The 22452-nt window shown below is 41.2% G+C and overlaps 3 protein-coding genes across 7 annotated transcripts in view; all 3 read left to right on the top strand.

Moving 5' to 3' along the window:
* Positions 1-9: 9 nt before the first annotated feature.
* Positions 10-4993, top strand: LOC118399117 (secretory carrier-associated membrane protein 3-like). The gene is given in 10 exon segments (XM_035794921.2): positions 10-613; positions 1096-1176; positions 1506-1631; positions 1926-2046; positions 2286-2306; positions 2309-2413; positions 2951-3110; positions 3232-3333; positions 3507-3624; positions 4377-4993. Coding segments are annotated over 10 exon segments (1041 nt in total). The 5' UTR covers positions 10-559; the 3' UTR covers positions 4530-4993.
* A 1360-nt stretch (positions 4994-6353) lies between these two features.
* Positions 6354-14786, top strand: LOC118399116 (E3 ubiquitin-protein ligase RNF115-like). Its single transcript, XM_035794919.2, has 9 exons — positions 6354-7125; positions 8406-8464; positions 8727-8787; positions 8888-9123; positions 10836-10904; positions 11038-11110; positions 11213-11306; positions 11604-11719; positions 12074-14786. The coding sequence occupies exons 1-9, from the start codon at positions 7048-7050 to the stop codon at positions 12197-12199; spliced, it is 912 nt and encodes a 303-aa protein (XP_035650812.1). The 5' UTR covers positions 6354-7047; the 3' UTR covers positions 12200-14786.
* An 871-nt stretch (positions 14787-15657) lies between these two features.
* The window catches only part of LOC118399115 (histone-lysine N-methyltransferase ASH1L-like), a 49208-nt gene continuing 42413 nt past the window's right edge, over positions 15658-22452 (top strand). For 2 of the 5 annotated variants that reach the window (XM_052471878.1, XM_052471877.1), the window contains exons 1-2: positions 15658-16890; positions 20902-21671. In XM_052471878.1, the coding sequence (XP_052327838.1) occupies positions 21102-21671 (570 nt within the window). In that variant the 5' untranslated portion in view covers positions 15658-16890; positions 20902-21101. The remainder of the gene's footprint in view (positions 16891-20901; positions 21672-22452) is intronic. The other 3 variants (XM_052471876.1, XM_052471875.1, XM_052471874.1) reach the window with 3 other exon arrangements.

Here is a 22452-nt window from a genome sequence, read left to right as displayed (position 1 = left end):
GTAGCCGCAGTCACATGACATTACTTCCTGGATCACATTTGTTTGTGCAGCGGCCAAAAACATGTTTTATTTTTATTGCAGGCAATAACAAGCGGAATCTTCCAGCAAAATATGACTGAAGGAGAAACGGCGTTAAATAAAATACAAGGATATAGCTAGACAAGTCAATTAAATCAATAGATGTACATTTTCGCCGATTGCGGTAACGTCTTCCGTCGATAACAGATACATATCCTGGCTATCGTTATCTATGTCGTTATTTGCTTGCTAGCTGGTTGCATGTGTGTTATATTTGGCTATAAATCTATAACTTAAATATATAAACAACTGGCTAGCTAGACAATGACAACCCCGATACCGACATAATATATAACATTTTTTTGTTGCTAGGAAGCTACTGTAGCTTGCTACTTGTAGCGAACCAAGTCCGCAGAATATAGCTAACGTTAGCTAGACAGCCTCCGAAATAACGGGAAACCGGTTGTTGGCAAACTGCTGTTTCAGTAGAAAGGTTTTCTATTTGAACTAAGCAGGACATACATAATTGCTGTAAAGAAAAATGTCAAAATACACAAGTTTTCCGGAACCAGGCGACGACCACAACCCTTTCCAGGTGATATGATTGATATATGGGATCGTAAAATACTGTACTTAGCTACTGTTATTGTATTCATTTTTCAGCTAACGTTACAATGTTGGTGAAAAAAATGCATGATGTTTCGCCTGTTGCACTGTAACAGACGTGCTGTTACTCATTACATGTGATGTTGTTGCTTTCTCCATGCTCTAACCCAGGCTATTCTAATGATATATCTAGTAGCTGAAAAGGTGTTTGTGTACAAAGGGCTCATTGAATGAAATAGAACATATATTGATACTTACGTGGTCAAGGCTACGTACCAAATGGGCCCCTATTCCCTAGTAGAGCACTATTTTGATTCTACGGTTCAATGTAGTGCACCATATAGGGCCATTTAGGACGTCACCTATATAATTAGAAATTATAATTAAATATTAATATATGAATAGTAATAGGATCTCTGGCATTTATTTGATGATGTTCTGTTAGTGATGTTTATCTTGTCTGTATGTCAGGACCCTGCAGTGACTCAACACAGCAGCAACACTGAGTATGCCACCCTGGATCTTTACAACCCATTTGACAATAAAAATGGGGTAAGAGATGTGTAGTTAGCTTTGTGTTTGTGTCAGAACATGAATGCTTTGGAGATTCAGTATATGCAGTAATAGTAATGCAGTATGGTAATAATGCATACAGGAGTATATAGGCTAGCTGTGTGGCATCTTTCCGCATAGATGTGCTTTGGCAGAGGAGCAGGAATGCCACTACATTCCAAACAATTGGACATGGTAACATGCCACGATGCTCCACTCCCATACAGAGTTGTTTGGACATATGCTCTATCGCCACTCTTTGCTTGTGGTCATTATAAATGTTATTGGTAATGATATAGGTTGATTTCTTGTTGTAATCCACTTTCTAGCCCCCACCACCAGCCTATGCAGCAACTGCACCATCCGCCCCCCAACCTGTTGTTCCTGCAACAACCCCACCCAGCAGGACTACACCCACAGAGCCCCGCAACTATGGCACCTCCTTCACCCCCCAGGTACTGGTGGTTCCATATGTATTAGACAATTATCAGGAGTCACCTGTGCAGGTTATAGAATTAACTTCATACAGCTAGAAATAATACTCATAGACAAGCAACTCATATTTCTGTATGATAATTACATATCCTGATGTTTATTTACTAGCTTGACATGGAGCACCTGAACTTATCAGACTAATTTATATGAAATCAAGTTCAACTTCTGTATTTCTACTAAGGTACATGGAGGTACATTCAGCTCTACATTAAAGCCTGATGTTTTCCTTCTCTCTCTCTCTCTCTCTTTAGCAGACCGCGGTCAACGCCACCACAGCAGAGCTCCTGAGGAAGCAGGAAGAGCTTGAGAAGAAAGCCCGCGAGCTGGAGAGGAGGGAGAGGGAGTTGGACTCACACGCCCTCGGCCCTGGAGCCAGTAAGAGAGGGAGATGGTGGTCGTGATGATGATGATAGAGATTGGTTTGAGAGAAAAAAAGTGGATCCATGAGTCTGATATGAAATGATTGATTGATGGGTGGGGGGAGGGTGTTAATAAAGGAAGGATTGGATTACTGTATACTGGTTCCTAACTGCACATGTCTCATTGGGAAACAAAGATTGCTCCCATTGTTGAATCATTTGAAGTAACACTCTCTTCCCCCATCTCTCTGTCAGCTCGTCAGAATAACTGGCCTCCCTGCCCACTTTCTGCCCTGTGGGACCCTGCTTCTACCAAGACATCAACATGGAGATCAGCCAGAGCTTCCAACACACTGTCTCCATCATGTATTACTACTGGATGTGTAAGTTTCCCTGTCTGTGCCTGGCTGTCTGTCTGGTGAAGGCATCTGTAACACTTCCATGAAAGAATAATGCTTAGATTAAATGTTTTATGACAATGTTAAGCACTTTAAGAATGTTACCTAATACTTAATGACACTGTTAAAACGTAGAGATTTCTCAAATTAATTTACACCAATTTGGAAGTGATACATTCATCACAAGGTGTACCTGTGTGTGTTCAGTGTACCAATGTAACTATCTCTTTATCCCTTTCCCTTCCAATGCAACTCTAAAGTGCTCTAGTATCCAAACTACAGTTCTGACCTCCCTATCTTTCTCTCCTTATTTTGCCTACATACCTATCCATCCCTTCATCTCTGGTCTGCATCTCTGTCACCTACCCTCTCATTTCTCTTTACCCCCTTTTCTCATCCTTTCCCCCTTCACTTTCTTTCTCCCCATCACTTTTCATGCTCTCATCTACTCCCCTCTCTCACTCCCTCACTTCACCCATCCTACACTCTTCCTTTTGTCTTCTTTCTCTCCCCCTCTCCTAGTCACAGCCTGCACACTGGCGTTTAACTTAATTTCCTGCCTGAGTCTGTTCTGTGTGGAGCCTTCTGGTGGTGTTGGGCTGGGCCTGGCCATCCTCTGGGTCCTCCTTTTCACCCCCTGCTCCTTTGTCTGCTGGTACAGGCCTGTGTACAAAGCCTTCAGGTGCGTACTATTGCACATTTCCAATTTAGGGGCTTGTCATTACAAAACAGACATGATATATTTAGGTTCCCTCTTGATATCAGGTTACAGTGAACCTATGAATGCATTTTTTTTCTTTCAGGAGTGACAGCTCCTTCAACTTCTTCGCCTTCTTCTTCATTTTTTTCGTCCAAGTGATCTTCTACGTCATCATGACCATTGGCATTCCTGGTTGGGGTTTCAGGTATGTGCCACAAACAAGCCAACCATATTACAATTACTATATCTTTACTGTATTACATCTCCTATACAGTACATTCCTCATACACCTATCCTTCACACTCCCCCTGTCTCTATTTGTCTTCTTTCTTTGTGACTGTCTCTCTGTCCTTCCCTCCCTGTCTCTGTTCCACTCAGTGGCTGGATTGTGAGTCTGGCTGCTCTGAAGACTAGCGTGCCTGTTGGTGTGATCATGATGCTCAATGCCATCCTATTCACTGCCCAGGCTGCCATGGGGGTCGTCTTGCTCAAGCGGGTAAACCTGAAATGAAGGCGAGGGAGGGGAATTTAGACAGTTTTAACCAGACTAAAGGGTATTGTATGCTAGGGCAAAATCTGGACAGTGTGGAGTAATTACAGTAGGTAGACAATGGCTTGGAATTAGGTACAACATGGGGGAGCAAGGAAAAGGATGAGGGTAAAAAGGCTACAACATATACATCTAGCTTCTCACATCTTTTTCATCTTGACCCAGTATGTATGTCAATAAACATTTAGAATTGTCCACAGAACTTAGAGTAATTGTTTTGAATTTTAAGAGTATTATTTACAGTATTGTTTTAAGATTGATGGCGAGTAGTGTGTTGAGGTATGGGCAATTCCACGGCAACGGTGATACTGAGACTACGATTCTTCACTCTAAAAAGGAATGTCAAACAAAAAACAATGATTGCAAAGTTAATCAAACCATGGAACTATATGCACTAGGACTACTTTTAACAATTTCCACTGAATAAAACACTGTGTAGATGCAAAGTTTGGTAACAATATAGCTGTTTGTGCCGTCATTCTGTTACCAAACTTTGCATCTGCGCTGTTCTTGTAAAATGTTTAGTGGAAATTGTTAAAAGTAGTCCTTGTTCATAGTATGGGTTGTTTAACTTTGCAATCATTGTCTTTTGTTTGACATACATATTAAAGTGAAAAACTGAGTCTCAGTGTCACACTGTTACTGTGGAATTGCCCATATGTATCATGTATTAAAGCCTGTCTTCCTCTCCCCTGCAGGTCCACTCTCTGTACAGGCAGACCGGTGCTAGCTTCGTGAAGGCTCAGGCTGAGTTTGCCACTGGAGTGATGTCCAATCAGGCTGTACGCCAGGCAGCTGCCAACGCCACTGCTTCTGCAGCTCAGGGGGCCTTTACTGGTGCAGCTCGGTAGAGAGAGGGAAGGCAAGCAAGTAGGACAAGGGAGCTAGTAGAGAGCGAGAGAGCGGTAGGTACAGTATGTATGAGGGTGTATAGTACAAAAGAATTAGGCAAGACTCAGGTGTTTTGATAAATTGTTTTGTCAAAGTAGGTGAAAGGGGTGGGACTTGAGTTTGTGATGGATGCACAGAAGTGATGATCCATATTTAACAGCCGAACGGTTCAATTATCTGTGGCCAATGCTATTATGGTTGCTAACGTGAGCTCTAAAAAGTCAATTGTCTTGATATCCCAAATGAGAATGCCTACCTATTTACACACACTATCTTTGCCAAAATCACAACTGTAAATGAGAAAAACACGATGTTTTGGGTTGTAATATTATTGCTATTATTATATTATGTTGATGCTGTATTTGGTTGTCATGGTCGCCATTGTTCTTTCTTGGTTTTAATAAAAATCAGTTGATATGCTCAATATTTTCTACTTCCCTTTGGTCACTTCACCAATATCATTAGTCGTGTCTGCAGCCTAACCTAAAATAGTGTATGTGTAGGCCTATTACGTCTAAGACTAATAAAGGCAGAGCGGGTTTTTCAGTGTTGTATATAATGTAGAGTTTCTGAAAACCTCTTCAATGGACTGATAAAGATGTACTTTAGTCTTCCCTACAAACTCCTGTGAAACTACATCAATGATGCATTTCTTGCTTTTAGTCACCACTTCTGTTATTTCTGTAACTTGTTTAATATACCCAGCAAAAATATAAATGCAACATGTAAAGTGTTGGTCCCATGTTTCTTGAGCTGAAATAAAAGATTCTAGATATGTTCCATTCGCATAAAAAGCTTATTTCTCTCAAATGTGCACATTTGTTTACGTCCCTGTAAGTGAGCATTTCTCCTTTGCCAGACACCATCCACCTGACAGGTGTGGCATATCAAGAAGCTGATTACACAGCATGATCATTATGACCAGCCACCCGGACAGCTGATGAAACTGGGTTTGCACAACCAAAGAATTTCTGCACAAACTGTCAGAAACCGTCTCATGGAAGCTCATCTGTGTGCTCGTCTTCCTCATCAGGGTTTTGACTTAACTACAGTTCCGCATAGTAACCAACTTAAGTGGGCAAATGCTGATCTTCGATAGCCACTGGCATGCTGGAGAAGTGTGCTCTTCACGGATTAATCCTGGTTTCACCTGTACCGGACAGATGTCAGACAGCGTGTATGGTGTCATTTGGGCGACGCCGTGAACAGTGCCCTGTGGGGTCATGGTATCGGCAGTCATAAGCTACGGACAACGAACACAATTGTATTTTATCAATGGCAATTTGAATGCAGAGATACTATGATGAGATCCTGAGACCCATTGTCCTGCCATTCATCCACTGACCATCACCTCATGTAAGCAAGAATCTGTACACAATTCCTGGAAGCTGAAAAAGTAAAATTTCTTCCATGAAGAAATCACCAGACTTGTCATCTGTTGAGCATGTTAGGGATGCTCTTAATCAACGTGTACTACAACGTATTCCAGTTCCCGCCAATATCCAGCAACTTTGAACAGCCATTGAAGAGGAGTGGAACAAAATTCCACAGGCCACAAACAGCCTGATGAACTCTATTCAAAGGAGATGTCTTGCTGCATGAGGCAAATGGTCACCACATACTGACTGGTTTTCTGATCCATGCCGCTACCTTTTTTTAAAGGTATACATATCTGTATTCCCGGTCATGTGAATTCCATAGATTAGGCCCTAATTTATTTATTTTAATTAACTGATTTTCTTATTAACTGTAACTCAGTCAAATCTTTAAAATTGTTGCATGTTGCATTTATTTTTGTTCCGAGTACCATAAGGGCCAGTTTACCTGAAACCAAATCCTGGACTAAAAAGCATGCTCAATGGACAATCTCCATTGAAATCTTTTTTTTAGTCCACGACTACTAAACTTCAACTGTGACCGTTAAAAACGGTTTTTATTTTACCAGTATATTATGTTGTTTTGGATAGTCTCATTGGTTGGCCTGTCATGTAGCATACAACTGCAGATTTTGCTTCAGCTATTTCTTTCGAGAATCAGTCTTGTGGTCATTGGTGCAACAAGTGAAATCGGTTCTGTATTAGAGCAGTTAACGTGTCGTGTTTATTGGCACAATTTTTTTGGTTGTAAATGTTGACGGGACCCGTAGCCCTATGTATAACCTAGGTTGTTGCAACATTGGTTCGAAGATAGCTGCAATAATCTCAAATAAACAACACTTGGTTGAAATTTGAGCAGTATACATTTGATATGTATCACCTCAGGGAAATAAGATAAGATTGGAGCAGTCAGAACAATATGTTCACTAGCAAATGTTAATTTGGGAAAATATCTTGAACAAATGGTAGCCTATAGTAAAAAAAAATTAAAAATAAACTATCCTATGGACTGGACTGACATGACCCTTCTGACAAATGTCCCTACGCCTTCCGTCAGCTTGAGCTACCATACAGACGTCAGTGACTGTATGCTACCGTGAAGATGGCGGAGGCTGCGGCGGCACCACAAAACCGTTTTTTCTGTCACTGTTGTAAAGGTGAAATCGACCCTAAACTCCCGGTGAGTTGACAGAAGTGATTTTCTTCCTTCCTTTCCCGTCCGGTTCTGGACCGACGTTTCTGTATCAGTATTAGCTAGCAACGCCTCCCGATATACATTCTAAGAAAATAAACATGTTGTATCTGAAACTGAATGTGATTGATAGAATATTGTCATTACTAAAATACAACGTTATAAGTGTTGTTGCATGGAGTGCGCGCCTTTAGATAGATTGGTTGTTGCGAAGAAATCTGGTGATCCAAGTTTTGGGTTTGCTTCGTTGCCATATTTAGAAGCACTACTGTGTCACCAGCTCGTAGTCGCAAGTGTCAACTGCAAGTGAAAAACATTATTGCCGCGTTCAAGTAATAGTCGGAAATATGAAACTCGGAAATTTCCAAGTCGCTTACTGGTTGAACTCAGCTCGTGTAGGCTACTCCAAACAGTTAGCAAGTCTGATATTTCTAAGTTTTCTAGTTCCGACGAGCATGTGAACGCGACATTTGCATGGAAGGGGATGGTGCTGTCTTTTTTCGGCACACCACCAGGCGCACCAGCGCGTTTTGTCGAGCAGCTGACACAGTGTTTTTTTTTACATTGACATGAACGCGCATCTTGACGTAGTGCATTTGATACCGCCAAGTGTGTTCCTTTTGTATTCTCATGTTTATGTAAGGGGCGCAACTTTCACTGGGGATGGGGACATGTCCCCCCCAAATTCTGAAAATGCATTTTTGTCCCACCCAGTTTTATTATTAGAATGTGATACAAAACGTGACAATGGTGTGCTTTAGTACCATGCGGATGCCCCTGAGCGACTGGATAGAAAATGTATAATAATTATTATGCCCTCCCCACTTCTAAAACCAAAGTTGCACCCCTGTGTTATGTCATCATGATTTGAAATAAATAAAATATTGAATCAAATGTTATTGGTCACATACACATATTTAGCAGATGTTATTGCAGGTGTAGCGAAATGCTTGTGTTCCTAGATCCAACAATGCAGTAGTATCTAAAAATGCTTCACAACAATACACACAAATCTAAAAGTCAAATAATGTAATTAATAAATAAATAAATATTAGAGCGAGCAATGTCCAAGTGGCATTGACTAAAATACAGTAGAATAGAAATCAGAAAATAAACATGAGATGAGCAAAGCAGTATGTACACATTATTTGAACATTGTTAAAGTGACCAGTGTTCCATTAAAGTGGCCAGTGATTCCAAGTCTATAGGTATATAAGTATATATATAAGTATATAGGGCAAATAGAAATTGCATTTTTTTCTCTCAAGGAATTCACATGCCCCAGGTGTGAGTCCGATTTCATTGAGGAGGTGACAGAAGACTCCAGGTAAAGTGTTCAAATCTGTGCTGTTTGTTTGCGTGCTGTTCTGCTTATAGGGGCCTATAGTATAGGGGCCTATACTGGACTTGCAATATCGTACTATTTTAGGTACAGTATTATGTGCAATTTCAGTTTCTGATATATCTGATATAATAATATACAGTACATTAGACTTATTAAATGAAAATAGTTTTACTTAAAAAAATATTGTATTTGCATTTCTCTTAATGTATTAATTTCCAATAATTGAAACATCTTTGTCTTTCAGTCTCTTGGAGAACAGCAGCACTGCAGAGGCCAATGATGATGCAGGCACACTCTTTTCAGAGGTACCTGAATGTCATCCCAAAATCTCTTTGTCTTTTTCTATTCTTTTCCCCTGTCTTCAACTTGAATCTGAATGTACTGGTCTGCTCTCCTTCCTCCAAGCTGTGGCAGCTGTTGTTTATGGAACACTCTGCTCTTCTCTCGGACCCCTCCACCTCTGAGTCTGAGTCTGACCAGAGCCATCTACAGGCTGCCGCAGTGGAGGGAGACGTAGAGGGCCCTTCTGAAGTGCCTGTGGCCTCTGTGGGAGGCACAGATCCTTTAGTGCCTGAACCTGAACGCCCCTCTCGTCCTCCTAGCCAGGGGAGGCGACAGTCCCACACGCCAGCAGTGGAGGGGTTAGTGGAGATGACCAATTACTTATCACTGATCTTGATCTGTCTACAGTTTAACGCCATTACCTTTATCCACTCACTCTCTATTAGCTACCTTTCATGGTTTTGCCCCATGCCAAAAGGTCCAGGCAGGTATAGCTGATGGCTTTTATTTCACTTGGACGTCAAGCCACCTTAGTGGCAATGACCACTGATTTTGCAATGTTATCTATCTCTCCATGTCAGTTTTTAGGAAGCTATTCTCACTCGACTCAAGAGCCTGTATTGATATTGAGACATTGTACTGTTGTATAATAACATCCTATAACATGATTAGACTAATGGTGTTATATATTCAAAGTGGTCCAAAATGAAGTATTTCCCTTCAGTTTATCACAGAATATAATTTCACATATTAACAACAATATATTTCAAATATTATTAAACTATTTGGTCCTAAAAGCTATTATGTTATTTCACTGTAACTACATAATTCTATTACATTACAATCAAGTAGGTATTCTCTTTCTACAGGGCCTTCAGAAAGTATTCATACCCCTTTAATTATTCCCCATTTTTTTTTTTTTTACCTTTATTTTACTAGGCAAGTCAGTTAAGAAAAAATTCTTATTTTCAATGACGGCCTAGGAACAGTGGGTTAACTGCCTGTTCAGGGACAGAACAATAGATTTGTACCTTGTCAGCTCGGGGATTCGAACTTGCAACCTTTCGGTTACTAGTCCAACGCTCTAACCACTAGGCTACCCTGATGTGTTACAGCCTGAATTCAAAATGGATTAAATATAGATTTTTTTCTCACCCATCTAAACACAAAACCCATCAGTGAAAACATGTTTTTAGAAATGTTTGCAATTGTAATGAAATACAGAAATATTGTATCTCATTTATATAGGTATTCACACCCCTGCCAATACATGTTAGAATCACCTTTGGCAGCGATTACATCTGTGAGCCTTTCTGTGTAAGTCTCTAAGACTTATTTGCACATTATTCTTTTAAAAAATCTTCAAGCTCTGTCAATTTGGTTGTGGATCATTGCTGGACAGCCATTTTCAAGTCTTACCATACAGTTTCAAGCCGATTTGAATAAAAATGACAACTAGGCCACTCAGGAACATTCAATGTCGTCTTGGTAAGCAACTCCAGTCTATATTTGACCTTGTGTTTTAGGTTATTACCCTGCTGAAAGGTGAATTTGTCTCCCGTTGTCTGAACCAGGTTTTCCTCTAGGAATTTGCTTGTGCTTAGCTCTATTTTTATTTAAAAACAACTAGTCCTTGATAACGTGACGCAGGCACCTCCAATATTGAAAATATGAAGAGTGGTACTCAGTGATGTGTTAGATTTGTACAGAGGTGAGGTAGTTATTCAAAAATCATGTCAAACTATTATTGCACACAGAGTGAGTCCATGTAACTTATGTGACTTGTTAAGCACATTTTTACTCCTGAACTTATTTAGGCTTGCCATAACAAAGGGGTTGAATACTTATTGAATCAAGACATTTCATCTTTTCATTTTTAAATAATTTAATAAAAACATAATTCCACTTTGACATTATGGGGTATTGTCTGTAGGCCAGTGACACAATCTCAATTTAATCCACTTTAAATTCAGTTTGTAACACAAAATATGGAAAATGTCTTGTGGTATTAATACTTTCTTAAGGCACTGTATGTGCAAAATAGATTGAATCTCTCTGCCTATTTCTTTAGTATTGTGCAGCAGTTTTTGGCTGGTCTGTTTGCCAACAATGGAAATCCAGGCATCGCACCAGCTGCACTGTAAATAAGTATTTTTTAAATCTCATAATTATTATTTTAATTACTTTGACTCTTTCAAGGCATGTTAAGCATCTCTCTCTCTCTCTCTCTCTCTCTCTCTCTCTCTGTCTATCTCTCACTCACTCACTCTCAGGTCTGGCATGCTCCATTCAAATCCAGGGGACTATGCCTGGGGTCAGGGAGGTCTAGACGCAGTTATCACAGAGGTCAGTGCTCTAACCAGGCGTAAAATCCATTCTTTATTCATGGCAGCACGCTGAGTCACAATCTGTCTCTGTTTCTTCATTTCTCAATTTCCTCCACTCTAGTTGTTAGGTCAGTTTGAGGGCACAGGTCCACCTCCTGCAGAGAAGGAGATGATCTCATCCCTCCCCACAGTCAACGTCTCTCAAGAACAGACAGGTGTGTTCCAACCAAGCTGCAACACCAAACCCATAGGCTACCACTCACAGCATTTATGGGAATGGAGGGTGTGGATCTTGCTCAGTAGTAGTGTACAGTATACCACCTGCAAAATAGATTCTCAAAATTGTGACAATATTTTGTTTTATTCTGAAAAATAAAAGGTGAGGTGGTATTTACCCAGATAAGCACGCCATTCAGAAGCCTTTTAGTAGTGCCGGCACTACTAGTCAATGTTCACTCTCTTTATTATAAAATTAACACAATGAATGAACCCCCCTCATGCCTCTTTCTTAGATAGCAGACTGGAGTGTCCAGTATGTAGGGAGGAGTACTCCATGGGAGAGTCTGTCAAACAGCTGCCCTGCCTCCATTATTTCCACAGTGACTGCATAGTGCCATGGCTTGAACTGGTAAGCAGAGGAATGGTTGACTGGTGGGGTTTACAACACCACTGTATTTAATTTGTCATGGAAGGTTAGTGAGTGTGTCACTGGGGTCACATATACTGTCTTGAGGTAGGGTATTTGGTTATATTGTTCTGGGGGTAATCGTGTGCCACACACAAAGGGGTGGTTTCCTGGACCCAGATTAAGCCTAATCCTGGACTAAAATGCAAGATCAATGGAAAATCTCCATTGAAAGCATTTTTTAGTCCAGGATAAGGCTTCATCTGTGTCCGGGAAACTGTCCCACAAGTATTGAGACTTGACGTGTAATGTTAAGCATGTTTTGTCACGTCTCACGTTTTTGTATCTCTCCCACAGCACGATACCTGTCCTGTGTGTCGTAAAAGTCTTGACGGCGTCGACCAGAGCATCCAGCCCCCACCAGAACCCCCAGAGACCCTCTCCATCAGGACAGACCCTCAGGAGGAGAGACAGGCTATTTGAGGATTAGGCCTCCCTGTCTGGCATCTCTTCTTCCCTTTACTCCTGAACGAGGCTCATCTCTATCCTCATGCCTCGTCTTTGACCATGCGTTTATTGAAGAGACATATTTCAATTCAACTGTGCCTCATTGTCAAAATTCAACTCTCCTCAAAAATTCACTTCACAATGCATTTACTAGGGAACTTTGTTTGACGTTAGAAAGTTCCAATATGCCTGCAGTATCACCTCACCAGCAAATGGTTCCAACTGTTTTCTGACAAAATGTTATGGATTCGATTTGTCCCTTCGTAGTGGTATTTCCCCCAGTGTTCTGATTGGCTCTCATTTTGTATTCAAACCACATGAACTGACATCCTTGAGCCACAGAGAAGTGACAAATGTGATGAAATTAGATAAATTGGGGGAAATCCTGAAAGGTGAGCTGAACTCATTCTCTGGGTTAGATCATTTGCCCACTGTTCTCGCCGACATCTTTGGTTGCATCCCAATAATCTCTCCTTTCTCCTGAAGGGTACACTTGTTCACTTCATGGATTTGAAAGGAAATGACTGGCATATGGAAGCTCCTTCCAGTCCACCATGCATGCTACACCAATCCAATGCTTTCACATTTGTGGGGACTAGTGAATGAGTGCACACTTCCGTAGGAAGCAATTCAAATTCTCCCATCTCCCGCTTCCTCTTAATCTCACATAGCAGTATTTGTTAATAATGTCCACCTCTCTTTATGGCCCCTATTAAACCCTAATACTTTGTCCTTTACACTATCCACCTCCTTCATGTTCTAACTTTATGCACTTTTCTAATGCATTAGTATTTTGCCTCTTTCAATCATTCTGTTTTTAATACGTACAAGTCACAGCAAAATAATAAATATGTTTTTAGTATTTGACATATTATGATGGGCCTATATATGTATTGGTATGTATATATGATATATGTATATATGTGTATATACATGTAGAGTACCAGTCAAAAGTTTGGACACACCAACTCATTTAAGGGTTTTTCTTTATTTGGACTATTTTCTACATTTTAGAATAAAAGTGAAGACATCAAAACTATGAAATAACACATATGTAATTATGTAGTAACCAAGAAGTGTTAAACAAATCCAAATATATTTTAGATTTGACATTCTTCAACGTAGCCACCCTTTGCCTTGATGACAGCTTTGCACACTCTTGGCATTCTCTCAACCAGCTTCACAAGGTAGTCACCTGGAATGCATTTCAATTAACAGGCGTGCCTTGTTAATTTGTGGGACCTTTTTTCCTTCTAAATTGGTGTTTAAGCCAATCAGTTGTGTTGTGACAAGGTAGGGGTGGTATACAGAAGATAGCCCTATTTGGTAAAAGACCAAGTCCATATTATGGCAAGAACAGCTCAAATAAACTAAGAGAAACGACAGTCCATCAGTCCAACTTTGAAAGTTTCAAAAGCTCCAAGTGCAGTCACAAAAACTATCAAGCGCTATGATGAAACTGGCTCTCATGAGGACCACCACAGGAAAGGAAAACCCAGAGTTACCTCTGCTGCAGAGGATAAGTTCATTAGAGTTACCAGCCTCAGAAATGGCAGCTCAAATAAATGTTTCACAGAGTTCAAGTATCAGACACATCTAAACATCAACTGTTCAGAGGAAACTGCGTTAATCAAGCCTTCATGGTTGAATTGCTGCAAAGAAACCACTAATAAAGGACACCAATAAGAAGAAAAGACTTGCTTGGGCCAAGAAACACAAGCAATGGACATTAAACTGGTGGAAATCTGTCCTTGGTCTGATGAGTTCAAATTTGAAATGATTGGATCCAACCGCCATGTCTTTGTGAAACGCAGAGTAGGTGAATGGATGATCCCTGCATGTGTGGTTCCCACCGTGAAGCATGGAGGAGGAGGTGTGATGGTGTGGGGCTGCTTTGCTGGTGACACTGCCTGTGATTTATTTAGAATTCAATGCACACTTAACCACCATGGCTTCCACAGCATTCTGCAGCGATACACCATCCTATCTTGTTTTCACTTAGTTGGACTATCATTTGTTTTTCAACAGGACAATGACCCAACACACCTCCAGGTTGTGTAAGGGCTATTTGACCAAGAAGAAGAGTGATGGAGTGCTGCATCAGATGACCTGGCCTCCACAATCACCTGATTGATCACCAATTGAGATGGTTTGGGATGAGTTGGACCACAGAGTGAAGGTAAAGCATCCAACAAGTGCTCAGCATATGTGGGAACTCCTTCAAGACTGTTGGAAAATCATTCCATGTGAAGCTGGTTGAGATAATGCCAAGAGTGTACAAAGCTGTCATCAAGGCAAAGGGTGGCAACTTTGAAGAATCTAAAATATATTTTGCTTTGTTTAACACGTGTTTGGTTACTACATGATTCCATGTGTTATTTCATAGTTTGGATGTCTTTACTATTATTTTACAATGTAGAAAATAGTAAATAATAAAGAAAACTCTTGAATGAGTAGGTGTGTCCAAACTTTTGACTGGTACTGTATATGTTTGTTAACGAATACATCCGACTGGCAATGAGGAGATAAGATTGAAGATAATAAAAATGGTCAAATTCATAAAGCAGGAGTGAAAAGTAGTGTCATTGAATACCACATGTCCTTCACTCTACCCATTGAGCGCCTAGTCCCAGATAATGTCCCAAATGGCACCTTATTCTCTACACAGTGCACAACATTTGCTCAGGGTCCATAAAGGCCATCTCCCAGTCCCGCTTATTTTAAGACAAGGACCAATGATATGCAAGAGTTTGCATGATCGAACTAAATTGATAAATTAAAATTGGATTAAACGCTTTCTGAATTTTTAACAAAGGCAACTGGATTATAATTCTAAGTAGACAGATTTACTTCCCGCCTCTAAATTTGAGTCCCACGGGAGTCTAGACGCTTAATTTTGGATAAACATATCCAAGAGCGCACACAAACACTGCCTTTCGTTTTCTCGTGCAAGGTTGTCAATTATGCATAATAATAGGCCAATTAGGCTATATTCCACAGAGACAACATGAAAGTTGAATCTCTTCTTCCAGTTCACGTAGTGCATTGATACGCCGTTGTTGCAGCAGTTCTTCATTTCACTTTCAGAATCAAAAGACAAAAATAAAATAATAATAGGGGCATTTTGTGTAACACCGCCTGGAGAAAGTGTCTAGTAGCCTACCATACGACCTCTGCCTCCTCCCTCCCAGGTTCGCATTAGATAACACAGGCACAAAGTAAATTGGCTATATTGTAAAAAATCTTTGAAAACAAAAATTTGCTTTTTGGTCTTCATTTCGGGTTAGTCATAAGGCTAGCAGTGTGGTTAGGCTTCGGTTTAAAATCCGATTTTAAAAAGATAAATTGTAGAAATTTATAATTTTTGGCGGGGTTCATGACTTTATGTCTGTCTTAACTAGTGACGACCCTCACCCCGCTGCCCGTCTCCTTCCCTCCCTCCATGTGTGACTGAGAATGCCCGTGTTGTACTGACATAAACTATACGGGCTTAGCAGACATGGAGGCCCGATTAATGACCGAGGCCCATTCCGACACGTCTCGGCTCAGCTAACGTTGTGTTGGAGAAGAGTCCAGTCGTGTTTGGGGATATCAAAGATACCAATTGCTGTGTGAGGAAAAAAAAACGTCGAGGGGGAAGAAATAGAGGGAGATCCATTTCGGGTCTCTTGATTCAACGCAGCCGCCATTTTGTTGACAGTTCGTGTTTTTTTTATAACGTACACAGCGCTGCATCTATTTTATTTAAATCTATCTGCTTCTTTAAATATTGCTAGCCTCTTTGCTATTGGATTTGTCTTTACTCCTTCGATAGAAGACTATTCTAAGGCATGTCTTAACTAGCTGACTTGCTAGCTTGTTAGCTAAATGTAATTGCATCGTTAGCCGTCATAGTTTAGCTTCAGCTACAAAGCTAGCACGAGTGGCTAAGCGAAAATGACAGGTTATTCAGTTATTTGGTTTAGTTTGTTTTTCCTTATTCGTGAACTTTATGAAACAAAACGGAGACTATCAAATGATGTAACACTGTTAGATGGATAAATTTCCCACAAGTACGGCCACGTTGCTAGAAATCCAAGTTATCATAGCAAGGCAGCCCAGATGATGGCTTGCTAGTGAGCACCATTGATACAATGTAACATAGGTTATTATTGGATGATAGCTTGTTACATACAACATTTACATCGTTCTCTTTGAATGTATACATTGTATCAAGTCACTACCGCACCGCAATATTTTGTTACCTCGTTCCAAAACATATTTTTTTCTAGAATTGGTAATAATGTATAGTCTTTTGGCGTCTGTCTAATAACTTTCTGTTTTTGGTTATTTTTCTCTTGTAAGCAACATTCTCATGCGTTAGGACGTCGGTTGGGGTCACTGCTAAACTATAACTACAATATTAGCTTGTTAGCTATTTAGTAATAGCAGTGCTATTATCAAGTCGAAACGTTCGCAGTTGATGCAAAAGAGTTTGAAATGGGTACATGTCTGAATTCATAATTGATCCCCCAAAATCGGAATGGAGGTATAATTTTGACATTTCTGTCATCTGCGTTTTTGACAAATCAGCAGTTGGGAACATAAATACTGTGGCGACCATGTTGATACGCACGAAGGGAGGATTTTGATCCACATAATGTGAACACTGTTGTACTCCTACGGAGGTGAGTGGATGCACAATGTGAAAGATTTAGCGACTGTTGTAGATGTTGATATTGTCAATCCATATGGTCAATCTTTATTATGCAATATGTGTTTTGATGGATAGCTCTTGGGCTCACAATTCCCCCACACCCATCGTTACAGCGCATAACGATCAAACGTTATTGCACGAGGTGATTTGATATTGTAAAGAGGTGTTCGGCCCTTTTACATTGCACGTATTTGTAAATAAAATTAACATAAATCGTCACAAGGATATGTTTTGAAACCGTGTTAGGCTATTTGCGAAGGATTAATGTTATCCAGAATCCTTGGGACGTTCGTACCCGAACCATAACCCGTATTTAACCCTAACCATTTTCAACTTCAACGGGGTAGGGAAGTCTCAATGATCCCGGATAGCAAGGACCATTTGCGATATGGATGTGTTGATATGGCCAAGCGATGTTGAAAATGGACAATCTTAATAATTTTAACTCCGTTACAGTATGTGTAGCAAGGCTATAGTTTACTAGTAGGTTAAAGGGTAATTCCGCCACCTTTCAACCTCCAATTCATCATCTCCAGCACCAAGCCAGTGTCTACATATGTCAAAACAGCACGGATCTGTGGTAAAAAAATATATATAAAAGGTCCCAAAAAATATGCTTATGTTACATCACAGGGTGGATTATTTTTTACTACAAAATATTGAAATGTGCACATATTGTGCTGGAGATAAAGACAATGAGATTGAAACGTGGTGAACTTTCCATTTAAGTTAGTGAAATAAGAGTCTGTTATTAGGGGTGCTGAAGTATAGTACAAAACGTGGATATACTGTAAAGAGATAAGGATGTAGGCAGCTCACTTTTTGGACTCCTACGGAGGTGAGTGAATGCATCATCTGAAAGATTTACAGACTATTGTCCAACTTTATTATTTGCTCCTGTCCACAATGTTATACAGGCACACTTTTTCACATAACCTGGACATATTCAGTCAGAGTATCATCCTCAGTTAGCCTTATTTTATTCATGGTTTACTGCACTTCTATTGTAGGCTACTTACAACAAATGCATCCAACAGGATGATTGGCATAGGGACCTCGGGCAAAATCATTTGAGTGAACTTGTTTTGGGCTAATGATGATACAGTGGTATGGGACCCCGATTTATCATGAATCTTCTGAAAAATCAGAAACCATGGCCTTTTTGGTTTTGTCATGTCCTTCGGTAGTCGTTTTGTTGTGAATTTAGGAAGTAAGCAGTCTAGCTACTCTGTCTATTATCAACAACACATAGGTAAAGATCACATCACCTGCTGTTGTTGTTGAGGCTTTGTTCTCATTTATTGTAATAACTAATAACAGTTTGGAAAGATGTATAATAATTGACTGAGTCAACGGCCAATGATGATTTCAAATTGAAAACCTTTAGAGATCGGACCTGTCCTGAGAATGCTATCGAGGCTGCTTTCAATACTACGCCATTGGGAAATCAGAAGTTATTAACGTGTGCTAAAGAAGGGAAGGAGAGAGAGAGGGGAGGGGGCTTTCCAAATGGTTTACTATGTTCCCATTTCACCGAATTTCTCGGTCGTTGTCATTCTATGAAGAGTTTCGCCTGCAAATTCTGTAATTCCTCCCCTTTGCTCTCTTGTCACCTGCTGTTTCCTGGTTTGGAAATTATTTTTTGGTCTCCAAGGAATATTCCCCACATCACTTTACTAAATCTCTTTATGTGCATATGACATTAGCTCTACGTTGAAATGTACCCTAATAGAAAGAATGTGACATTTCCTTCTGTAACATCAGTAGGCGTAATCTTTCTGAATGTTAATTGTATCTCTAGAGTAGTAGGCTAATACATAATTTCACTGTCCTGAGAATAACTCCCACTGACCAGAGAATGACCATTAGTGTAGGGGCAGAGAAGGACACAGAGCTGCTCTCCATCAGCATTTTGATATATTGCGATGTAGGCCTAATATGCAGAAAGTGAAAAAAAGTATGATCTTTGGTCAGTCTGTTTGGAAATATTAAACTAGGTAATGGGCATAGTGTAGTTCTGTTCAAACAAAACACCTTGTATGACTGTATAAGAGTGAGAGAGATGTTTTGACTAACTTGTCAGGCTTTGCTCTAGTCTTGTCAATAGCCATTTACATCCCTTGCTACTACAGCAGCTTATTTTTGGCCTACCAGCAGTCAAATCAGCGGAAGCTGCAAAATGAATGTGAACACACACTAACACTTCTTGAAGCAGCGAGTATCGAAGAAAGAGGGGAATGATTGTTACAGAGGACATGGGTAAAGGGGAGAGATGTGTTTTCGATTAGTAGGAAAAGAGCAACTCAAGTTTGTCTGCTGTTCCTAGAGTGAAAGGGAGCAAGGTTTTATTTTTGACATTTAGCCTTTATTTAACTAGGAAAGTCAGTTAAGAACAAATTCTTATTTACAGTGATGGCCTACACCAGCCAAACCTGGACGATGCTGGGCCAATTATACACCTTCCTCTAGCACTGAGACGTAGTGCCTTAGACCGCTGCACCACTCGGCAGCCCTCAGGAGGGAGGTGTGATTTGAGTAATGTATGTCAAATCAAATTGTATTTGTCACGTGCTGATACAAATTCTTACTTACAAGCCATTAACCAACAATGCAGTTCAAGAAATAGAGTTAAGAAAATATTTACTAAAACTAAAGTAAAAAATAAAATAAAAAGACAAAATACAGGTTAGTCGAGGTAATTTGTACATGTAGGTAGGGGTAAAGTGACTATGCATAGATAATAAACAGCGAGTAGCAGCAGTGTATGTGGTGGAAGTTTGAGGCGAAATGGACTGAGTAATTGAAGTAAACATAGAGAAGTGGGTGTGGGGAAACACAGGCAAGACTCCAAGTTCCTGACCACAGTTATTGTGATTCTGCAGAAAACGTCTGCCTCCCCCAAGCCCTACTAGCTACTAGTAAAACAATCCAGAACAAGTAGTCTCGCAAGCTTCTGAACATTGTCGATTTTAGCTCTCCGACTGCTTTATCGGATGACTTACCCGACGCACGCTCTGGCTCCACGAAGTGAATTTGTTAGTGCTTTCTGCCACAGTGGGGCAGGCACACAGAAACTGTCAGCATGCTGCTCTCTCCCGCTCTCTCTCATTGGCTGCTCCAGAGTGGTTGGGAACACCGGCCGCATCCTCTGTCCCCCAGAGAGCCCAATGTGCTGAGGTCACAGTTATGAATCGCCTCCAAATGACTTCACTCGGAGAAAGCACCTGCTTTGGGCGAGCCCGCATTAAATCACTTAGTGGACGTAGGGAGCCGGAGCAGACCATTTCTTTCATACGGACACTTCCGTCCTCCAAATGGGAACTTTGCCGCAGCACTACACTGTGAGCGTTATGAGACACATTTTCGATCAAACAAGAGATCCATGGGGGATGGTTCATTTAGCAGCTTATCACAAATCACCTGGGTACTGGTGGTGGGGTCTGTAGCATGATGTACTACAGTATCCATAATACTCTGTAACTATATCTGAGGGTCAGAATGCAGAAGTCAGTGCTGATCTAGGATCAGGTCCCCACTGTCCATGTAAAAACTGATCCTAAACGAGCACTCCTAGTCTGATACGCTTGATAGTGGCATACAGACCTGGAGGGCTGTTGGGAGTTGTAGTTCACAGGAGGATGGCTGTTATTTAGTTCTTGAGCTCCAGAACTACACCTCTCTTGTCGAATAGGTGCCCATTTGTCTAAATAGGTCACAGAATGAGGGAAGCTGTAAGGACGAACACATCCATAAAAAGTCACCTAGAGATGAAGGACAGCCACTAAGCAAATAGATGATACAAATATTTCACCTTTGTCTCGTCTTCCTCACTATGGTAAAGGATGCCTTGCAGTGCTTAGAAATGTATTTTGTTTTTGATCAAATCTCTTCTGTTATCTGTTGACTAATATCAAACTCTTGTCTTTACTATTCCCCACCCTCTCCTACCCCCTCCCATCTCTACTCGTCTTTCTCTCTACAGCTTGAAGGACGGAGAAAGAGGGCTGGGCAGCCAGGAAAGGAGCAAAGCCACCAAACAAGGATTGCTTTTCAGCTTCCCCAATATCCCCTTTCCCCCTTCACCCCTATCCCGTCTCCTTCTGCACCACGGCTTTTCCCTAGAAACTGTACCTGGCGTCCCAAACATCCCTCCCTAATCACCCCTCACCCCCTAAATCTCTGATGGATCAGAGGACTCAGGGGGGGCCTGCTACTCCACCCCCCCTCCTCACCACTGCTCCCACAGGAGAGCGAGAGAAGGAAGGAGGAGGTGGGAAGAAAGATGAGGAGGAGGAGAAGAAGGAGGAGAGAGAGGGGTCGCAGAGGGACTCCTGTTCTGCTGCAGGTGGAGGAGGGGGCTCCGGTGAGCAGCAGCCACCACAGTTCTCTGTCAAAGAGACTAGCCTCCATGAGGGCAATGTCAAACTCAAGATTGGCCTGCAGGCAAAACGCATGAAGAAGCCGCCCAAGATTCTGGAGAACTACGTGTGTCGGCCGGCCTTCAGGGCTACCGTGAGACCAAGCGGGCGCGGAGGTGGCCGGGGGAGCCGCGGAGGAGTCGGGACAGGCGACGGGGGCAACCAGACCCAGAGTCCTCCACACGGCAGGGAGAGAGAGCAGAGTCCTGGCATGAGCCGACCCATCCCATTGTCTTCATCTCCCTCTGCTGCTGCCCCTACTCCTCCTCTACCTGTTCCTGCTCCTTCCACCACTTCACCCAGTCCAGTGAATGGGAGTACTCCAGCTAAACGGGTAAGCAAGGAAAGCATGTATTATGCTAGGACGTTGATTAAAAAAACCATATCCCTGTCAAACAAGGAATCCTTTCCAAAGAGACTATTAGAAATTGCACAAGACGTGTCTGGCTTTGGACTGTGCCAAAAATAAGCAAAGCAATACTGACAGCCAGTTCACACATATGAGAACATTTCCAATTCTTCCAACACTGCTTCACTGGTTTGAATTCACAAATTATATTTGTTACTTGTAAAGTCGATTTGCTTCATATTTTACACAATCATCTCAGTTTCTTTGAATGTATTCACTTTGCGTCCCATTCTGGCTTGTCTCCCCTTCCAATCATTCCCTGCTTCTCTTCTCTCTTCTCTGCTCTGCTCTGTCCTTGTCTGTCCCGAATACGTTTTGAGTTTAGAGCAGTGCTCTCCAACTCTGTTCCTGGAGAGCTACCCTCCTGTAGGTTTTTGATCCAACCTCAGCTATAGCTAACCTGATTTAACCATTCAACCAGCTAATTATTAGAATGAAGTGGGCTAGATTAGGATTAGAGCAAAAACCTACAGGACGGTAGCTCTCTAGGAACAGGGTTGGAGAGCCCTGGTCTAGAGGATCTTCCCCTCTGGGCAGAACTGAGAAGCAGTAGAGGACAGGAAATTAAAATCATTGAACTACAGTTTACATAGGGAGAAACAAAACCTGATTGGATTTCATATAGACTGTCTAGATTGCCTTATTGACAGGGTTGGCTTTTAGCATGCTTTATGTGGTTTTCAAATGCTTCTTTCTGAGCAAAATT

The sequence above is a fragment of the Oncorhynchus keta genome, chromosome 20 (assembly GCF_023373465.1).
Source record: "Oncorhynchus keta strain PuntledgeMale-10-30-2019 chromosome 20, Oket_V2, whole genome shotgun sequence".
NCBI lineage: Eukaryota > Metazoa > Chordata > Actinopteri > Salmoniformes > Salmonidae > Oncorhynchus > Oncorhynchus keta.
Note: the sequence above shows the minus strand (reverse complement) of the source record. Positions and strands in the feature narration are given on the sequence as shown.